The 21236-nt window shown below is 33.1% G+C and overlaps 1 protein-coding gene across 1 annotated transcript; it reads left to right on the top strand.

Moving 5' to 3' along the window:
- The first annotated feature begins 3196 nt into the window (after positions 1–3196).
- Positions 3197–20853, top strand: LOC128556633 (uncharacterized). Its single transcript, XM_053542201.1, has 6 exons — positions 3197–3316; positions 5095–5154; positions 13814–13978; positions 18370–18444; positions 19581–19655; positions 20795–20853. The coding sequence occupies exons 1-6, from the start codon at positions 3268–3270 to the stop codon at positions 20851–20853; spliced, it is 483 nt and encodes a 160-aa protein (XP_053398176.1). The 5' UTR covers positions 3197–3267.
- The last annotated feature ends 383 nt before the right edge of the window (positions 20854–21236 follow it).

Below are 21236 nucleotides of genomic sequence, written 5' to 3'. Positions count from 1 at the left end.
AAATGTTTCGTTTATATAAATGTAAAATTTATACTGAAATTTGTATCGTAATTGTAAAAGCACTTTTTCAAAAACTTATGTCAAACATTTTGTTAATTAGGGAACGCCATTACTGCATTGTATTGTTATGTTAATTCTATATGGCAAGTTAGTGCCATGTTTGTAATATATTATTGTAATTGTAATTGTGTGCCAGTCTATAGCACATCTAATTAATGTCCGTTGTAGTGTATGGCATTAGATATTATATGGATGCCAACTCTCATATAACGTTTAAATTTACATTGAATTTTGTTAATTTGTAGTTGTAAATAATGGCTGCAGTTTATCATGTCCGTATCTATAATGTTTCATCATATACTTTTGATATTTTTCTCATACTTTAACTTTAGTCTTTTAAGTAAGTAATTTTTGTAATAATGGAAGTAATAAGTGACGTATTTTAATCATGTGGCGTCTGAACTTAGTAGCACATTATATTTTGTATAAGTAGCACGTATTAATTTATGGGAGCCTACGGAGTATGGTGTACCCAAAGGAGCAGTTTTATGCCCTGACTTATTTGTTTTGCTATGGTGCTTACCATATGTTATATATTTTAGCTTCTTCAGCCAGACGATTTTTCCTGGTGATGTCATAACCCGGAAGTACAATGCCGAGGTTCCTTGTCTTCACTCGCCTGGATGTGATTTTCCCCAGCGCAGAGCTTTCGTCCCAGGGTTGTGCCGTAAACCGCAAAGACGTTTATTTTGTTATCCTCTAAAAGTCAGCTCAGGGATGCAATCACCTCCCACCATAGGGAGCCAACACGGAATCAACGTATTCACGGTTTAAAGGGACTGAATTTAGAAGCTACGTTTTTGTTTGTGCTACTTAAAGTTCACAATTACATTAAAGACCTGTGTCACGTCAGATTAGAATGGACTATAAGAACTTTTGTATCTAGAGATACTGAACTTTCTTTTTTTTTCTTATAATCATTTTTTTTTTTTTTTGTTTTTTTTTTTCCCATATCATCTATTCATTGTAAATAATCATCTTTTGTAAATAAATTTGTAAATATTGTAAAGGGTGTTGATTTGTTCTGATGGTTACTGTCGCCGGTACGGCCTTTCCTGTCACATATACGAAGAACTTAAAAATGAGTTATCAATCATATATCTCAGTGCCGTTATACCTAGTTTGTATTCTACCCTGTGTTTTATAGCTAAGAAAATTAACCTCCAAGTTACTTTTAAAATGTATGTTAATAGTTCTTTCCCTTCGCTTCTCAAAATATAGGATAGTTCGAACGAGACTGGCTGAAAAAGGAAAATAATAGAATTAACTATTATTCGAAATTTGAAAAAAAAGATTGTTAACTTACGGTGTCCTCTTAACACCAACGCCACATATTTTGAGCTCGAAACAATGACAATACGATAAAAAGATGGTGAATTGTATACGGGGTGCTCTTATCTGTATATACGGTGATTTACACTTATTTTATACCATCTAATGTGTATGCGGTGCTTGTAACGGTATATGCAGTTGTTTTGCCTTCTGTTGTTCCTCTTCAAGTGTATATGCGGTGCAAACTGTATTATTATTATGAGATCCAGTTTATTACGAAACATAACGAGCAATATATTGTCATAGGATTTCATACATATCAGAATGGACATTATGTGTATCTTGGAGAAAATGGCTTAGAACAATATTCTTCAAAATTTAAAAGTGAAAACAATTAGCAAAGATATTGTTTGTGAACTGTCATTGCATGACTTTGAATGTTTAGCGCTAAGAGATAGACGCAAAATAATGGAATTAAGAAAATCTTTAGGCTACTGATATGCAATTCTGGGGAAAATACACACACAAAAAAACCCAGTGAAAATGTGATATTTTTTGTGATTTATCCATATTTACAGCAAAATTGCAATGAATGTGTCATTTTCTATCAAATTCTAATCAAAGTAGCCCATTTCCACGATTTCCCTTCTAGGTTACAACACACTAAATAGCTGTTCCTCTTTATTCTGTATAAAATTGACATATTTCCGATAGTTGCAGCACACATTAGGACCCGTTTTAAATATCTGTAACTTACATTTTCTTGAAGAATATTGTCAGTGCTGAATAAAAATCAAAAGAAAAGTGAGGGTCATATTTGTTGCAAGTAAAATATTTTCTGTCAAACACACAAACTGCAAATCAGCTGAAAAAATGAGACCTCAAATTGCAGTGGTGGCGTATGATCTAAGTATCCATGACAAATTCTGTAATGTTATTATTTCATTATGAACATGCTACCTACGTGTCAAGCATAGAGCTGTCATGTGACTTCAGCACGAAAACTTGCAAAAACTAAGGAAAATAGCTCTACAGATTTAAAATAATACTGAGGAATATTTGAATCCGCCATACTGCGACTACCATTTTTTTCGCGCCATTTTTCTATTGTCTGCATGCCTAGAAGAGGCAGAATGTCCTCAAATAATATCCTATATCGGATGTTTTCGGCAATATTAGTTAACTTTCGTAATATTCCGATCTCATAATGTAGTTTGCAAATAATGTTAAAGCACCGGATATAAATATAAAGGTACATCATATACAAATAAACGAACCGTATATACAGTTGAAAGCACCGCATATACAATACAACGCGCCACATATAAAGTTAAAATCACCACATATAAATTTAAAAGAAATGCACATACTCTTACAGGTACCTCATATACAGCTGAAAGTTGAAAACACCGCGCATAAAGTAGTTCCGATACAAAGTTATAAGAACAGCATATGAAGCTGAAAGCACCACATATACAATTAAATGCATCACATATATAGTAGAAAGAACTGCATATAAAGTTAAAAGGGGCCGCAAATGCAGATGAAATCACCGCATATACTACCAAAAGCATCGCATATACAGTTGAAACAATCATATACACAGTTAAAATCACCGCAAACACAGATGGAAGTACCCACTATCAGTGTTAAGCTCTTTATATATGTAAACACTGTATATATGGGTATATGCACAACATTAAATGCTATATCAACATAATAAGACAGCTAGGGCGTTCCATATTATGTAAAACACGGTAGTTTTCAATGGGCCATAAATGTTGCATATAAAAGGTATAAAGATGTTTACTCAGGGATAAAGTATCGTGTCTCAGTTTAAACTTCCTTATTCAGTAATAAATTACCTACCTGTTTCAATTCAAACTTCTATTTTTCTCAAAGTTTGCAGTATGTATAAATGTCGGACTGTGTAAAATGGAATATATATTTCTAACAATGATTCTTCTAGTTTATGTAGCTGATGGTATGTTTTATATTGTCAATGATATTTGTACAGATAATTACACAGATTATAACTTAAAACATTGAGTGTAATATGTACGTTTAATTTGATACCATGCACGTTTGAGTTTTTATCAAAAGTTCTTGCAGTTTAGACGGGTATTTGACGTATCACAAAATCATAGAACGAAAGAGATTCTTACATGAAAATTGAACATCCTATAAAGTATGTATATTATTCGTAAAACACGATTGTTAATTTCCTGGTGTATTATTGTATCCCGAAAAAGAACCACATGAAGGGACCACACTTCTGGACAGTTCAGCTCATCTAGAAATATACTATTTTCCAAGGTTTGTTTTATATCTTTGTTTTGGTGAATTTGCAACTATGTCCAAGTGCAGAAAGTTAAAAATACTAGGTTAAACATCGTTTTCAGTAATTTCAAAAAATGTTCATTTTTATTTCTGTACAAATGGAATTCTTTTTCTTCAAGAAAAACTTTTGAGAATATTGGGATGAAGGTGTTTTGAACAGTGTCGGGGAAATTGTTTATAAAAATATTGTAGGTTTACAAACAATCGTGAGAAGTTCATTTTACGATCCGTATTCTCTTTTTATGGAATAATCATTTCTAAGCCATTATGCCCATCTGCTTACTATAGTTGTTTCTCTTAGCTTTAATTGCAAATGGATGTCTGTCTGGTATATATGGCGAACAAATAGAAAAAAATGATTGTCAACATTTCAATTTTAGGACTCGGGCATTATTGCAGAAACATAAGTATGTTATCGGTCTGCAATTCCAAAACTGTAGTATTAGTTTAAGAAATAAGAACTATCCGGAAGTGAGACCCCTACCTGGACTCCCTTTTTTGGTTCTAAGGTCATAATTCAATAAAATAGCAATGCCTTTTTTAGACATGAGTATTTTTAAAATCTTGGTAGGCATGAAAACTCTTCTTATATGACTCTTGTGCTATAATGTATGAATATATACGTTAATACATATGTTACTGCAACAAAGTAGTACTTAAGTAATGGTGAGACTTTTTATAATGAATACGGCAAGTAAGAATTAAAACTGTTTCCATTTGCTTGCGTTCCGTAGCGACACACTCGGAAAGATGTTTCATTAGGTGCAACAAATCCAGTAAATTCTATGAAAATAAAAATGCGTTGAACATGAAGTGTTTTAATACCTCTTCATCCCGACAATCATTGTATATGATGCGATATTCTCCCCCATCCGACTTCACAGAGATATGTGAGAAAATTGCACAAATCTCAGCTCAATGAACACACTACTTTGGGAACGGTTTATTCGCGTTCCAGATGCACTTATCATTTTCATATGATTCGGTATAAAACGGACAGAACATCCTTTTAATCATACTTATAAGGCTGAAAAATGTATCATTTCGTCCACTTGTTCTGCGTTAAACAAGAATCACCTGATGGCTAGTATGAAAACAGAAAAGAATTTATATGTTTCCTGCTGTTCGTGAGGCCAACCGTTTTGTAATATACTTAAAGGTCGAACATATGTCCGAATGTTTACGTAATTTAGCTTATAGAGCTAGTTGAAACATTTTTGTATCCAATCCTTGGTGAGAGATTGTCACGAAAATGACCAAATTATCTTATATCTGCGATTATAAAGCTCATAGTAACTTATCGATATAAAATTATATATGTGAAGACTTCTGCGTATTTGAAGGAATATAACTTTTCATTGTACTCTATTTCGAAACCAAAACGTTATTATACGTATTTGAGCATTAATTTTATTTTTGTAGATGTGAAGGGATATCAACATGCCAGAATATCTAAACGGTCTGGAAAACCTCCTCAGGACAGTAAGTTTCAGTTTTGGAAATTTCCAGTATTATGACACAATGTTAACGTGTGCTAATACATATCTGAGAAAATCACAGATTTCTATAGAAATGATTTACTAACGACTGAATTCTTCACGTCAGTTTTGCAGCACATTTCAAATATGATTTGTGTTAAATTTTACAACAGATGAAACGGCTTTATACAAAAGTCGGTAGCACTTTGCAGCAATCTTACTTACTTCCTTTAATCCTGTCTGTTCGTAACAAATCACACTTTCATGCCTTGGTCAGAGAAGTAATGGTGAGTCTGTACTTCCTCTTGGCAGGTAGTGGATATCAGTAAGGAACTGAAAATACAGAGTTAAATTGTTGATACAAAAATTAAGATAACTGATTGACATAACTCATTTCTAGGTGAGTTTTATAGTAAAAGCCGCTAACATTAACAATTAATGCAAACTTTGTCTTATTCTTTGTTATTCTAACACGACTAGCAAATGACCTACATACATGTAGAGCAAAATCTATCTCGGGTTATTCTGCAATAAACCACTCGCGTGCAATGGCGTCATCCGATCAAGGTGCGTAGCACGGTCGTAAAAAGTAGTTACTATTTTTTCTAACACTGTTGATACTAGTATGTCGTGTTAGAATCACAATAATAAGTTCCCAAGTGTGATTAATCGTAGAATATGTGTGTGTGTGTTTGTGTGTGTTCGGGTTTAGCGTCTTTTTCAACAATTTTTCAGTCATATAAACGACGGTGTCTACTTGAAGCAGTGAGCACAATGCCCAACTTTATAGTGCTGCCTCACTGGAATATCACGCCGTAGACACGTGGCATGATACCCCACCCAGTCACATTATACTGACACCGGGCTGACCAGTCCTAGCACTATCCCCTTAATGCTGAGCGCCAAGCGAGGAAGCTGCTAGTACCATTTTTTACGTCTTTGGTATGACGCGGCCGGGAATCGTAGAATAACCCAAGTTTTTCGTTCTATGCGAAACAATATATATCTCAGGCCTACGGCCTTCGTGATATAATCTTACGCATAAGAACTCAAAACTCGGGTTATTCTACGATAAACCACGTTTAGGAACTTATTATTTCTTAAATAACCCATTGCTATCAAAAGGGTAAACAACCAAACTGCAGATGGCAACGGTGGGAAATGCTTCTAATTTATGAAAAAATGAATGGATAAATGTTTTTCCAATATTTCATTACAAAACAACGTAAGGTTTACACCAGTAGAAGTAAAAGAATTGATTTCTTACGCCCCCGAGTACTACACGTGTCATTTTGTTTGTAAACAGTAGTTTAGCGTCGCTCCTTCTTGCTACCGAGTTTGGACGTCAGAAAAACAACCGAACGCGTGCATTATATTTAATATTTTCAGTATCACGATTTGAGGTGACTCGAAGGTATATATGAAAGTCGATTATAGTAGAAAACAATTTGCTAAAGACCGAAGACGTGAACTACATTTGTCAAGAAGGGAATGAATAATTATTCATTAACTCTCAATGTATAACATTCCAAATCTCCTAACATATATCTGGTATCTATGGCTTCAGCAGACACATTTGTCCTTGTCAACATTTTTTACATTTACAAGCAAATAAATCAAAGGAAAAATAGAAAAAGGGAAAGATAATCGCCATGACGTTATAGTTATGATTTCTGGGTGTGGGTGGGCGGGATTACACTGAGGCATTTTAAAGGAAGGTATTAATTGAATATATATGTCAATTACGAAGACAGAATTGAACAATTTACGTCTGACTTTTCTAAAAATCCACAAAACACTTATGAATATATCTTAATTAGTTTGACTTGCAGCACAAAGCATGTATGTTCATATAGAAGTAATATTGCAAATCGTAAAATGCCTGAGCAAGATCTGAATAAATTTAAAACTTATATTGTTCGATTGAAAGAAATATAATTGCCATCATTTGCCGTTCTTTTTAAGCATAGGCTTGCAAATGTCTTTTTCCCTTTTTAGAGTGAAACCTTGAATAGATTCTACACTAATGCTGATTATCGGCAGATTTGAAAACCGACGTGCGGATATTTCAAACATTTCCTTTGTTACTCTGCTTCTGTTGGGGCCTCCGTGGCCGAGTGGTTCAGATCGCTGACTTCGAATATCTTGCCCGTCACCGATGTGGGATCGAAATTTCTCTTTGAGTATAGAATTATTCTTTATGTAAGAAAGCCATCTGACCTATAGTGATCTATACTTGTGTTACATTTCATAAATATTCATCAATAGATTACTTTGTTATAAGGGAATGTATTGATTATAAAACAATTAAAGAGTAATAGCTCTGAAGTTACTGAAGTTATCCGGACGAAAGTTGCAAATGTACTACCACCCGACAGTAGTTTACGTAAAGTTTAAGGGTAAATGGAACAGTTTCCTAAACTTTCTTTAAACTTTGTATACTGACTGAGAATCAAGTTTAAAACGGAAATATGTATTAAAATCGTAGGTACCCAGGCTTGATCATGAATTATCTGCCCTTGAAAGTCGATTTTTTTTTCAGTATTTTCTAACTTTCAAGGGCAGATAATTCATGATGATTTTTTCTGCCCGTAGGAAACTTTTTGCCCTATATACATATAGGAAACTGTCCCATTTACTCTTAATGACGATCACTCGATAAGTTACTTAGATATTGTCAAAGTCAAGGGGGATAATACGGTTTGGAAATTCTAGCTAAAATACTTTCTGAATTATAAGCATTTATTGAGGTTAACTTCCCAAAATACTTTCTGAATTATAAGCATGTATTGAGGTTAATTTCCCAAACTCAAGGCCAGTCCTATTAACCTTTGTTTACCGTCCACCGGACTCGAAACAATCTTGGATAGATAGTTTTGAATTATTACTTGAGAAAATCGATTTGTACAATTATGAATCACATATTATAGGTGATATTAACATTAATTATTCTGCAGATAATCCACCATGTTATTTTATAAACTGAAAATGGAATGATGTTATAATGAAATATGGGCTGATACAATTGATAGATATCCCTACAAGAATAATAAAGAATTCTTCTTCTACACTTGACCATGTTTATTCAAATAGCGCAGAAAATATTACTGAAATTAAAGTTCCGTTTTACAGTATAAGCGATCCATTTCCGATTTGCTTTACTTATTCAACGAAACATAGTCTTAGTAGAGCATGCAATAATACAATCACATATAGATGTTTTAAAAGTTTGATGAATTTGCAATTCAGAATGATTTATTAAATACGGGTCGTGATATTGTAGAAATACACGATGATCCGAACACGTCTTTGCAAATTCTTCAAGATATCATAAATGTAGCATTAAGTAAACATGCATCAATAAAAGAAAAACAAGGGTAAAACGCTATTAATGAAAGAAATAAACTACATAAAAACAAATCATTCGATGAATACAAAATTAAAAGGAATAAAATATATAGTATGATTAAGAAAAGTAAAAAGAACTTTTATAACAATGCCATAAAAATAATACATCAACTAGTAATTTATGGGAAAGTATTAAGTGCATTTCTTGAGATGAACAACATAAAAATTCGATACCTACCACGTTTGTTTATAAAGACATAATCATAATAGACCAATCGCAGATTTTAGATGCAATGAATAAGCATTTTGTCAATATTTCGAATATAATTAAAATGACATGTTTTATTAAGCAAACTTTTTTAAAATTACAGAAAAATATTGATAACAATCTTAAGTATGCCACATTTAATATTGACTATATATCAGTCCTTGAAGTTAAGAAAATCATTGATCAATTATATCCAAACAAATCGACAGGAGTTGATGGTATTGGTCCGAGAATAATCAAGCACTGCGGTTACTATATTACTCCTGCTATAGCTGTTATAAATCAAAGCATTCGTAATGGAATTTTTTCAGATGCACTTAAAGAGGCGTTTGTAATACCAATTCTTAAAAGCGGTAACAAAGATGACCACAATAATTATCGACCGATCTCAATTATACCAACTTTGTCTAAAATTTTCGAAAGACACATTGCTTCCCAGCTTCAAACCTTTTTTAATTCGACTAAAATCATCCATTCCACACAGTCAGGTTTTAGTCAACATCATTCATGCTGCACTGCTCTTATTCACTTAATAGATACTTGGTTAAGAGATATAGATTCTGGGAAATATGTTGGGGCAGTGTTTTTTGACCTTAGAAAAGCTTTTGATTTAGTATACCATCAAATTCTCCTGTATAAACTGGAACTGTATCATTTTTTTAACAATACAATTAATATATTCAAATCGTATCTGTCAAATACTTTGAGAACATAAAAATACAACATCAAATAAACTTAATATAACTTCATGGGTTCCCCGGGGCTCAATCCTGGGTCCTCTCCTTTTTCTCCTTTATTTTAATGATATTGCCTTGGAAACGAACACTGGAAATATAGATCTTTACGCTGACGACTCTACACTATATGAATCTGACTCTGATATTCTAGTATTACAGAATAAAGTTCAAACAAACTTGAATACTATCAATAAATGGTGCCAAGTAAATAATATGTCGCTTCACCCCTAAAAACCAAAGGTATGATGTAAGCTTCGAGCCACAAATTAAAAAGTCAAAAAGATTTGTATCTTAAATTAAAGATAGCCGACACTGAAATTGAAAATGTAACCTCGCAAAAGATTCTTGGTGTTTACCTAGACAATACATTATCGTGGAAGCTACAATTAAACAAAGTATGTATCAGAATCAATAATAAAATAGCGCTCTCCAAGAAGATAAGTTATTACTTAAGTTATGATATGAGGATAATGTTCTATAATTCATATATATTATCGACACTAGATTATTGTTGTATTGTGTGGGGGGACAGGAACGAAGTGCATTAACTCCATATACGAGTATAAGCTTCAGACAAGAATGGCAAAATAATAAAAAAACAATGAATCTGACAAACCGAAATCTGTATTATTTAATGAACTGAAATGGTTATCGTTTAGGAACAGGTGTCATTTTTCACGCAGCGGTCTTGGAATATAAAGCTCAGATAAACCTTTCTCCTAGTTATATAAAAGAATTGCTCAACTTTTCCAGTAATAACGCATATAGCCTTAGATCGATTTCAAATAACAATTTAGTAACACCTAAACAACGAACACATTACATGAAAACTTCTTTTCCATATATCTCTGCATATTACTGGAATACCACCCCTACAGATATTCGTTCCCTAACATCTCTAAACTCATTTAAAAAGTCAGTGAAATCTTATTTGTTATCTGAATGTACCAACTCTATAATGTTTAAGTATGAACGCGGTTTTAGATTATGTTTTCCGAGTGATTGTCGAGTAATTTAACATTTGTACATTATGTTATAGAAAGCCATGTTTGAACTAAGATGTTGTAAATGCTTTATTTGCATGTCTGTACATGTTACCTTCTGAAAATAAAGAATTTATTATTATTATTATTATTATTATTAAGACGAACAGCCGGACGGGCAACGCCAAAACTATACAACTCAACCTTAGGCAGGGGATAATATATAGAGGATATTTGTTTGTTCCAGTTTAAGATCAAAAGATACTTCGTCATGTGAACACCATAAATAATATTTTCACGATGGGTTTAATGTGTTTATCTTACATGTAAAACAAACATACATGTAATTCCTTTTCTATATGTTTCTATTTTAAATACATTTTGCTAATTTTATAGCTTTTTATTAATAAAATATCTATTTGATACATGTATTTCCCCTGTGAAATTGTCAGATATATGTTTGTCAATACTTTGAACAGTGAAAAAAGCATAATAAGAAAGCTCTTTTATGAATTTTATATGTTAGTTTATGAAGTTTCGGAATAAAATGTGCTTGGTGTGTATTCAAGGTGTTAAATTATGCTGCTAAACAATTCGTACAAGATGTAGACGTTCTCTCATTTTAACATGTCCGAAACGTTGCGAATTGGTACTTTATCAGAATAATCGTATAAAAATGTGCTCGTGCTTCATCATAGCCTCCTTGTGTCTTTCATACTTCCGATTAATGTTAAAAAAAACAGAACAGAACTGACCAGAATGTTATTGAGACTTGTATATCGTACATCGTCTAAACACCAATATTACAATATACATAGTCACGTTCATACAATTTTAAAGTAAGTAACAAACATGTTATTAACAACTAGAGAAAACAATACCTAGACATATAATATATAATCAAATATAATGTAATTAACAAAGGAAGTGAGAATACAATGACATGGGTTCTTTATAATGTATTGTTAATAACCAAATTTCTTTTTTTTTATTGCCTCTTTGATATATTTACACACATTAATAAGCTCATCTTTGTTGGTCGAATTTAGTAGTGAATAGAACTTAAAAACTGATGGATTTACAAAATACTGTCGCTTAATATATTTTTTACGTATTTGCTGATAATATGGACAAATACAAATAAAATGAAATTCATCCTCTAAATCTCGTTTATTACAACACAAACAATAACGTTCATTTCGTGGAATATTGTTACGTAAATATCTTCCCGTTTGTATTCTTAAAGGATGAAAGTCTTTGTCTAACAAAATAAAATCTAAGACTTCGGGGTAGTACGTCTGAGTAGCATTAGTAATCATGACTTGTTTTTAATATTCTATACATATCTAGTACTGAACTATTATTAACACTTATATTCCATTCCTGTTTATATGTATCAGTTAGTAACTTCTTAACATTTGATACCCAGTTTATACAACCTCTATTACACAATAGTCTAATGCTATATTGTATATTGTTTTAAGAATAATGTTATTACCAATATTTAGTATTACTTACATAGCTAATAATATATAGAGGATATCTATCTAATTCTCCATACACATCCAAGTTCTTTTTTATATATTGCTTATTAGAGTGTTTTGATTTTTCAAATATTGCTTCTTCCAAGAAATAATGACAAAAAAATCACGTAAGTCTTCTACCATTAAACACATACTTTTACATAAAATTTATTAAGTTTTCAAAACAACATTCTAAGGTCCAAGTTATTTGATTTAAAAAAAGGTCCAATCATTTAAGTTTAAATTACTCAGTAATAAAGCTTGCAGATTATGGCAACGAAACTCATATATGAAGCTATCAAAATTCTTGCAGTTGTATAGTCTGAAAAATTAGATAAGAAGAAAAAAGAAATATTTTCACATATATTGCCATTGGTCTCTAAAATGAAAGTGTAGTATTTTTGAGAAAAATACAATCTGAAGTCAGCCACATGTATTAAGTATGAAGCTGTTTCGATTTAAGTAAGCAAAGAACTGTTAACGTTTTGGTTTTAGTATTTGTAACAGTTTGGATAGCAATTTAATTGACATCCTTGCGCAAACGATCGGTTAATAAAACCGGATAAAACTACAACTATATCCTTCGCTAATTTCTTGGATATCAGAGGTAACCATCTTGTCGTGTATTGATGACATAATGGCATAAATCTAGGGTAGTAATAAACTGAATATCATAATACTATAAATACCTACGATAAAAGGAAGAACTGTTTAGAAACGATTCGAGAATCAACACTACATCTACAATTTAAAAAAAATGTGTTACGTTTAATTAGGAATTAAGACCGTTGTTCAATGTGAAGTTGTCCAATGTGACGATCTGACATGTAATACAAATGTCTTTCTTTCTGGGAATACGATTAAAATAAGATACGACTTTTAAAACATGTAGTGTAAGTACGTTTGAGAGCCAGGTCGGTATAGGTATTCATGTCATTCGTTTTTGAGCTCTGTTGCCCCCTATGAAATTTGATATTTTCCCTTTTCATCGTTATGTATATAAAAGTCATTTTAAAAATTAGAACAGTGGTCATTATATAATTAAACAGGCAAGTGAATAATTTCCTTTTAAATGTTCTGTTTTGAACTGTAAGATTTAGAGACAGCAAACAAGGTTTAAATGACGCCCTATTATCTAACTAGCTGTCCTGTATAACGACTAGAAGTATGTATTCCTGCACTTGCAGTCTATTATATGTAGTACTAGGCTTGTGCGTTTGAGTTTCCAAAGATGATGAATGGTGGCCGCCATTGTTTTTCTTGATTGTTCCTCTCCCTATAGTGTTTTACTGAAATACATATATATAGCCAGCATTACATAAACATAAATTCTTTTGAATCAGCTGTTACGTGCAATTGTCTTATGATTGTTAATCCAATGGAATCAAATGCTTGAGGTAGCTTGGAACGTGTGGTCTAGGTGTTGATGAATTAGATGACTTGGACTGCTAATCAGTGTTTTGTATTCTTGAAGTCCGCGTCTAACATAATATTGCGTAAAGGCTGCTTAGCATATGATGTTACAGACATATCATTTAAGTCAATTGAACCATTTTGTGACCATTGCATAGAAATTGATAGAGAGGAAAACTATGAGAAAAAAAGAAAGTTAAATGTCACATATAAAGCCAATTATAAATAAAAGAACAAAAACACTTTTACAGAGAAAATTGACTTTGTCTTAACCTACATGTTCTAGACTCATCGCATTTTGTTCGATATGGTTTGCTAAACGGACAGACCAGAAACACAAAAGAATAATAAATAACAATGAACATCGTTTTTTTTTTTTCTCTATTTTAAGAATGCGGAACGCTTTCTGTGGAAAATGGTGATGTCGATCAGACAGGAGGCACTGCAAGTGTTACGTGCAATAATGGATATAAATTACAAATACCGACTGACATGTTCATATGTACACATGTAAAAGGACATATTTATGAATGGAATCCAACACCAGCATGTATAGGTAAATACATAAAGAAAGCTGTAATTATTACATGTACTTTTTCATGATGCAATAAAGCCGAATATTTTGTCGCAGTATATAACATTGCCGAATATGCAATCAAAATGACTTATGAGCCTGGATGTATGTACAGACGGACGTAGCCTTATATCTTGTCGCAGAATATAACATTGACAAATACGAGGTCAAAATGACACATAGAACTGGATGCATTTACTGACGGAAGTGCCCTTATGTCTTGTCGCCGAAAGTAACATTGCCGAAAAAGCGATTAAAATGACTTATGAGACTGGATGAATGTACGAACAGAAGTAGTTTTATATCTTGTCGCAGAATGTAACATTGCCAAATAAGCAATTAAAATGACTTATGAGACTGGATGTATGTACGGACGGAAGTAGTCTTATATATTGAAGCAGAATATAACATTGCCATATAAGCGGTCAAAATGACTTTTGAGACTGGATGAATGTACAGATGGAAGTAGTCTTATATTTTGTCGCAAAATGTAACATTGCCATATAAGAGGCCAACGTGACTTATGAGACTGGATGAATGTTATATCTTGTCACAGGAAGTAACATTGCCAAATAAGCGACCAAAATGACTTATGAGACTGGATGTATATACGGAAGTAATCTTATATCTTGTCGCAGAATGTAACATTGCCAATTAAACCACCAAATGACTTATGAGACTGGATGTATGTAACATTGCCATATAATGGATCAAAATGACTCATGAAACTAGATGCATGTACGGACGGAAATGGTCTTATATCTTGTCGCAGAATGTAACATTGCCAAATAAGCAGTTAAAATTACTTATGAGACTGGATATATTTACGGACGGCAGTAGTCTTATATTTTGTCGCAGAATGTACCATTTTCATATAAGCGGTCAAAATGACTTATGGGACTGGAGGAATGTACGGATGGAAGTAGTCCAATATCTTGTCGCCGAATGTAACATTGCCATATAAGCGGTCCACATGTCTTATGAGACTGGATGAATGTATGGACGGAATTAGTCTTATATCTTGTCGCAGAATTTAACATTGTCATATAAGCGACCGAAATGAATTTCGAGACCGGATGAATGTACGGACGGAAGTAGCATAATATCTTGTGGCAGAATATAGCTTTACCGAATAAGCTGTCGAAAAGACTTAGAGAATGAACGTATTTACAATCTCGTAATTTATCCGAACTAAAATATATCAAATTGTGAAACCTTTCAAAATAGTTATGTCAAATATCTAGGTCATATTAAAAGACCAGATTATGTATTTATTTCTTGTCCGTAAATTCGATATTATACAATTATGCATGTATTATGCTATTGAGCCGATTCATTCAAATTGAATGATAACAAAATGAGTTCATTTCATCAAGTCTTAAAAGATAGATAGCACAGACGACTTATAGAGCATATGATTTCCATTACGTCGTATTCACCCATGTTTGATGAAGCACTGCCCTTGATCTGGAAGTACATTGATCAAATGGAGTTTCATTACCTGTTCTGAATTACACAGAATTCCCCTTATGAATACGTCATTAGCTGTGAAGGTACTAAATGTGTTGACGTATACATTAACTGTTCACGACCAGTAACACATTTTGTTTATCATTTAAAAGTACGTTTGCTGTAACACGATTATAAAAAGGCTTACATCTGAAATAATAAATATTTAAGATCACCTAAGTACTTGACTCATGTGAGCTATTGTGATCGTCCCGTATCCATTGCTGAGCGGCCCGCGTCGCATGTCGTTTTCAACGTGTTTTTTTCTTCTTCTCAAAATTACACAAAACTTGGTATGGAGCATTCTGGCCAGTTGTTCAAATGGCTTCGATTAAAAAATGTATTAACTGGATGTGTGCCCATAGGACACAGGTGCCCCCGCGTCCTGTCACTCTACATGATTTTTTGACTCAGGGAGAAATATTTTATCAACACAAACGTTTAAGCATTTTATGTGTAATTTTCACTTATTTGAGGACCATAACCTTGGTCTAGCTAAGTGAAAGCCCAAGGAGAACACCAGGTCTTTACATGCTATGTAACAATCATCTAATGTTTTATGACTCTAGGTCAAGTACATTTTCACAAACTTACTCAAACTGTTTTGCCCTTAATACATATTTTCGTGTCATGATTTATTGATGACTGTGATGGCCCATACATCTAATCTTGCAGAGTTAAATCCAAAACAAATAAGATGCACAAATTCACTTGTTAAATATAAGTCCTACAAGGTATAATGACTCTAAATAAAATACTTTTTAAGATATGCAACACAAACCTTAAAGCACTTTACATGTACTTTTCTCTATGTCGAGGACCAACATTCTGGTCAGGCTGACTGAAAATCTTTGCGGAAAAAGGGATCAAAAGGGCTTATTAGACTGACTGATTGAATGTATGTATGTATGGACGCAAGTTCGCAATCTCGCAAATTTTTTCCGAACTAACACATAATGTTGAAATAGATATGTCCAATTTCTTCCTTGTGCACGTATAAATTTATTCCATTACGTAAGTTAAAGTAGGCGAAGAACTCTCAGTAGGTCTCTACTGGTTGGATCCATCCTTGTATGGGCTTTCCTCAAATTTGTTCAAATTGTTTTGCTGACAAAACATCTGAAGAAGTTTTTCAAAGATAAATCAAACACACATGAATATATTCCAGTTGTTTTTGTTGTGAAAATAAATTATGATATCATATTGTGTCTAAAACCTATTTCATTTTCTACTCAGTTGTGTAATTGTGAGGGAAATAAACTTGATAGATATCTCTGCTTGTATAAGTACCTGGCTAAAATAAGAGTTGTCATTTTTTGCCAACACAGCCTTAAAATAAATAATAAAACTTCATTTATTGATGTAAACAGAACTTTCGTAAAAATCATTTTAGTAGTTGTATGGATGGGGGAGGGGGTATTTTAAAGACTTCAATTTCTAAACTTTATTTAATGTCTTTCTATCTTTGTAAAGTTTAGTTTCTATCTCTGCATTATGTCGTTTTAACGTTTTATCTACAGAAAAGACTTATACCTCTTCTAAAAGGAAGAGTTCGTTTTAGAGAACCACTACTAACGATAACAAGTCCAGTTCATCACGAAAGCTCCTGTCCGATTCCTAGGGAGAGGAGTATCATAAAAAAGCTTGGATTGTTCAATGGCTGCAATTCCTAGAAATTTCCTAGAACTTTCCTTTCTGTTGATTTGTGGTAAAATTTCATGATGTGATTAGACTATTCTATCACTGCCACCTGCAGGATATTCGCTCTTGGATAGTTAATAAGAATTCCATCACCCAGAACTGATGGCCAGGTTTTAATTGATTTAGTATAGTAATTGCTGTAATTGATTAGAAATTAGTCGAGTTTAAATCATCCAGAATACTATTCTGCGGCCAGTCGCATTAAATGTTCGTAAGTAAAATCAAAGTGTATACAACAGTTTACTGAAACTCAAAATGAATTGAAAGTTTTCCTAAATTTTTGATAAAGAACAATACATTATAATGTTTGACAGTTAAATGATCCAAAATACCATTCTTCGATAAGGCGCGTTGAATGTTCGGAAACAAATCATTGAGACATTTTTAAACTCAGATGTAACTCAAATGGCTTGGATATTTCTTTTCTAAATTTTCAAATTAAGAACAATACATAACTGTGTCTTATGATTTCGTGTTAGTGGGTTGGGAAAGATCGAATGCTTGGAACATAGGCCTAGCAATTCTAATGTTATAGATGTGGCGTTTGTATACTGTATTTGTACCTACTGTATATTATCAGTTTATTACTTATGGTACGATATTTTTTATTGAAGTGCCATATGGAGTTTATGCGTTAGCTGGTCCAGGGCTTGGTATACATGTCTTCCGATGGATGCCATTATATGGACATTTCCTCATCTTGATAATAATGTATGCAATATGCTATTCTATATGTAGCTAGTAAGAATCGTCATCTCATACCGTAAAATCTTTTTCCAGTTCGAAATGCGGGCTAAGACATAACGCCGAGTGTAACATAAACATAAAACATATGTATGCACATACTCGTAGAATTTTTAAAAATAAGACAGAAACCCACATTTTGAACAGAAACAACCCCACGTAGAATTTTGTTACCGAATTTTCGCCATATGTAAAATTTGCTTCCACTTCACTTGCTTGAAGATTTGTTATCCCCAACCTTTGTAAGATTAAAATATCACCTCTTGTGTTGAAATATAAACTTCAATAAAATTTAAAGACAAACAGTGTAAATGATAAACTTCAACGTGTAAATTTTCATTAATTCGTTACACACAAGTTAAGTAAACAAATTAATTCTTTCATGTCTTGTATTTAGCTGTTTATTTGCTTGTCTTCAGCTGAAGTATCAACAGCAACCGAATCAACAGTATCGTTATCAAATACTACAATAGATGTAACAATGCGGACGACTGGTATGCTATTTTTATTTTTTTTGACATTAAAATTATCATGTGATTCATGAACATGACTGTAAAATGATTCATACCATACACATGACTGGAGTTCTATCCGTATTATAATCTGATAATATAATCTGGTATTGTAATCTTCCCAAGTGCACATATACTGCACTGTCAAAACAGTTTTGTGTCTCAGTCCTACCAATCCATGCCCTCCTTTCGACTTAACGGCCATAAAGATATCGCTTCTGCGGGAACACCGCGTATCCGAAGTCTAAGCTAAAATTGATTGAATCTGTTCATGAGACATTATGAAATGTGCAACCTCGCACCAGCCTAAGCGAAACTATTATGAGCAATGAATGCTCTCGCATTTCAAAATGGATTGAACTTTTTTTCTCTTAAGTTTCAAATAAATACCAATACAGAACTATGCTTTATGATTTTGTGTTAGTGGATTGGGAAAGAATAAATGCTTGGAACATAGGCCTAGCAGTTCTGATATTATAGATGTGGCGTTTGAATATCGTATTTGTACCTACTGTATCTTATCAGTTTATATCTTATGGTACGATATTCTTTATTGAAGTGCCATATGGGGTGTATGCGTCAGCTGGTCCAGGGGTTGATATACATGTCTTCCGATGGATGCCATTATATGGACATTTCCTCATCTTGATAATAGTGTATGCAATATGCTATTCTATATGTAGCTAGTAAGAATCGTCATCTCATACCGTAGAATCTTTTTCCAGTTCGAAATGCGAGCTAAGACATAACACCGAGTGTAACATAAACATAAAACTGATATATGCACATACTCGAAGAATTTTCAGTAGAAGACAGAAACCCAAATTTTGATCGAGAAACAGCCCTATGTAGAGTTCTGTTACCGAATTTGCGCCATATGTAAAATTTGCTTCAATTATGCTCGCTTGAAGATTTGTTACTACGTATGTCCATCCCCTACCTTTGTAAGATTAAAATATCACCTCTTGTGTTGAAATATAAACTTCAATAAAATTTAAAGACAAACAGTGTAAATGATAAACTTCAACGTGTAATGCATTAATTCGTTACACACAAGTTAAGTAAACAAATTAATTCTTTCATGTCTTGTATTCAGCTGTTTATTTGCTTGTCTTCAGCTGAAGTATCAACAGCAACCGAATCAACAGTATCGTTATCAAATACTACAGTAGATGTAACAATGCGGACGACTGGTATGCTATTTTTATTTTTTTTTACATTAAAATTATCATGTGATTCATGAACATGACTGTAAAATGATTCATACCATACACATGACTGGAGTTCTATCCGTATTATAATCTGATAATATAATCTGGTATTGTAATCTTCCCAAGTGCACATATACTGCACTGTCAAAACAGTTTTGTGTCTCAGTCCTACCAATCCATGCCCTCTTTTCGACTTCACGGCCATAAAGATATCGCTTCTGCGGGAACACCGCGTATCCGAAGTCTAAGCTAAAATTGATTGAATCTGTTCATGAGACATTATGAAATGTGCAACCTCGCACCAGCCTAAGCGAAACTATTATGAGCAATGAATGCTCTCGCATTTCAAATTGGATTGAACTTTTTTTTTCTAAAGTTTCAAATAAAGACCAATACAGAACTATGTTTTATGATTTTGTGTTAGTGGGTTGGGAAAGAATAAATGCTTGGAACATAGGCCTAGCAATTCTGATATTATAGATGTGGCGTTTGAATATCGTATTTGTACCTACTGTATCTTATCAGTTTATATCTTATGGTACGATATTCTTTATTGAAGTGCCATATGGGGTGTATGCGTCAGCTGGTCCAGGGGTTGGTATACATGTCTTCCGATGGATGCCATTATATGGACATTTCCTCATCTTGATAATAGTGTATGCAATATGCTATTCTATATGTAGCTAGTAAGAATCGTCATCTCATACCGTAAAATCTTTTTCCAGTTCGAAATGCGAGCTAAGACATAACACCGAGTGTAACATAAACATAAAACTGATATATGCACATACTCGAAGAATTTTCAGTAGAAGACAGAAACCCAAATTTTGATCGAGAAACAGCCCCATGTAGAGTTCTGTTACCGAATTTGCGCCATATGTAAAATTTGCTTCAATTTTGCTCGCTTGAAGATTTGTTACTACATATGTCCATCCCCTACCTTTGTAAGATTAAAATATCACCTCTTGTGTTGAAATATAAACTTCAATAAAATTTAAAGACAAACAGTGTAAATGATAAACTTCAACGTGTAAATTTGCATTAATTCGTTACACACAAGTTAAGTAAACAAATTAATTCTTTCATGTCTTGTATTCAGCTGTTTATTTGCTTGTCTTCAGCTGAAGTATCAACAGCAACCGAATCAACAGTATCGTTATCAAATACTACAGTAGAGTAACAATGCGGACGACTGGTATGCTATTTTTATTTTTTACATTAAATTATCATGTGATTCATGAACATGACTGTAAAATGATTCATACCATACACATGACTGGAGTTCTATCCGTATTATAATCTGATAATATAATCTGGTATTTAATCTTCCCAAGTGACATATACTGCACTGTCAAAACAGTTTTGTGTCTCAGTCCTACCAATCCATGCCCTCTTTCGACTTCACGGCCATAAAGATATCGCTTCTGCGGGAACACCGCGTATCCGAAGTCAAGCTAAAATTGATTGAATCTGTTCATGAGACATTATGAAATGTGCAACCTCGCACCAGCCTAAGCGAAACTATTATGAGCAATGAATGCTCTGCATTTCAAATGGATTGAA

This window comes from Mercenaria mercenaria, chromosome 4 (assembly GCF_021730395.1).
Source record: "Mercenaria mercenaria strain notata chromosome 4, MADL_Memer_1, whole genome shotgun sequence".
Lineage (NCBI taxonomy): Eukaryota > Metazoa > Mollusca > Bivalvia > Venerida > Veneridae > Mercenaria > Mercenaria mercenaria.
This window is presented reverse-complemented; position numbering and strand designations above follow the sequence as displayed.

Bases quoted from the DNA above. Each gene is read 5' to 3' on its own strand.
- LOC128556633 (XM_053542201.1), top strand. From the start codon at position 3,268: ATGGAATATATATTTCTAACAATGATTCTTCTAGTTTATGTAGCTGAT. The intron at 18,445-19,580 runs GTATGCTATTTT...GCTTGTCTTCAG, and splicing joins TGTAACAATGCGGACGACTG to CTGAAGTATCAACAGCAACC. The intron at 19,656-20,794 runs GTATGCTATTTT...GCTTGTCTTCAG, and splicing joins TGTAACAATGCGGACGACTG to CTGAAGTATCAACAGCAACC.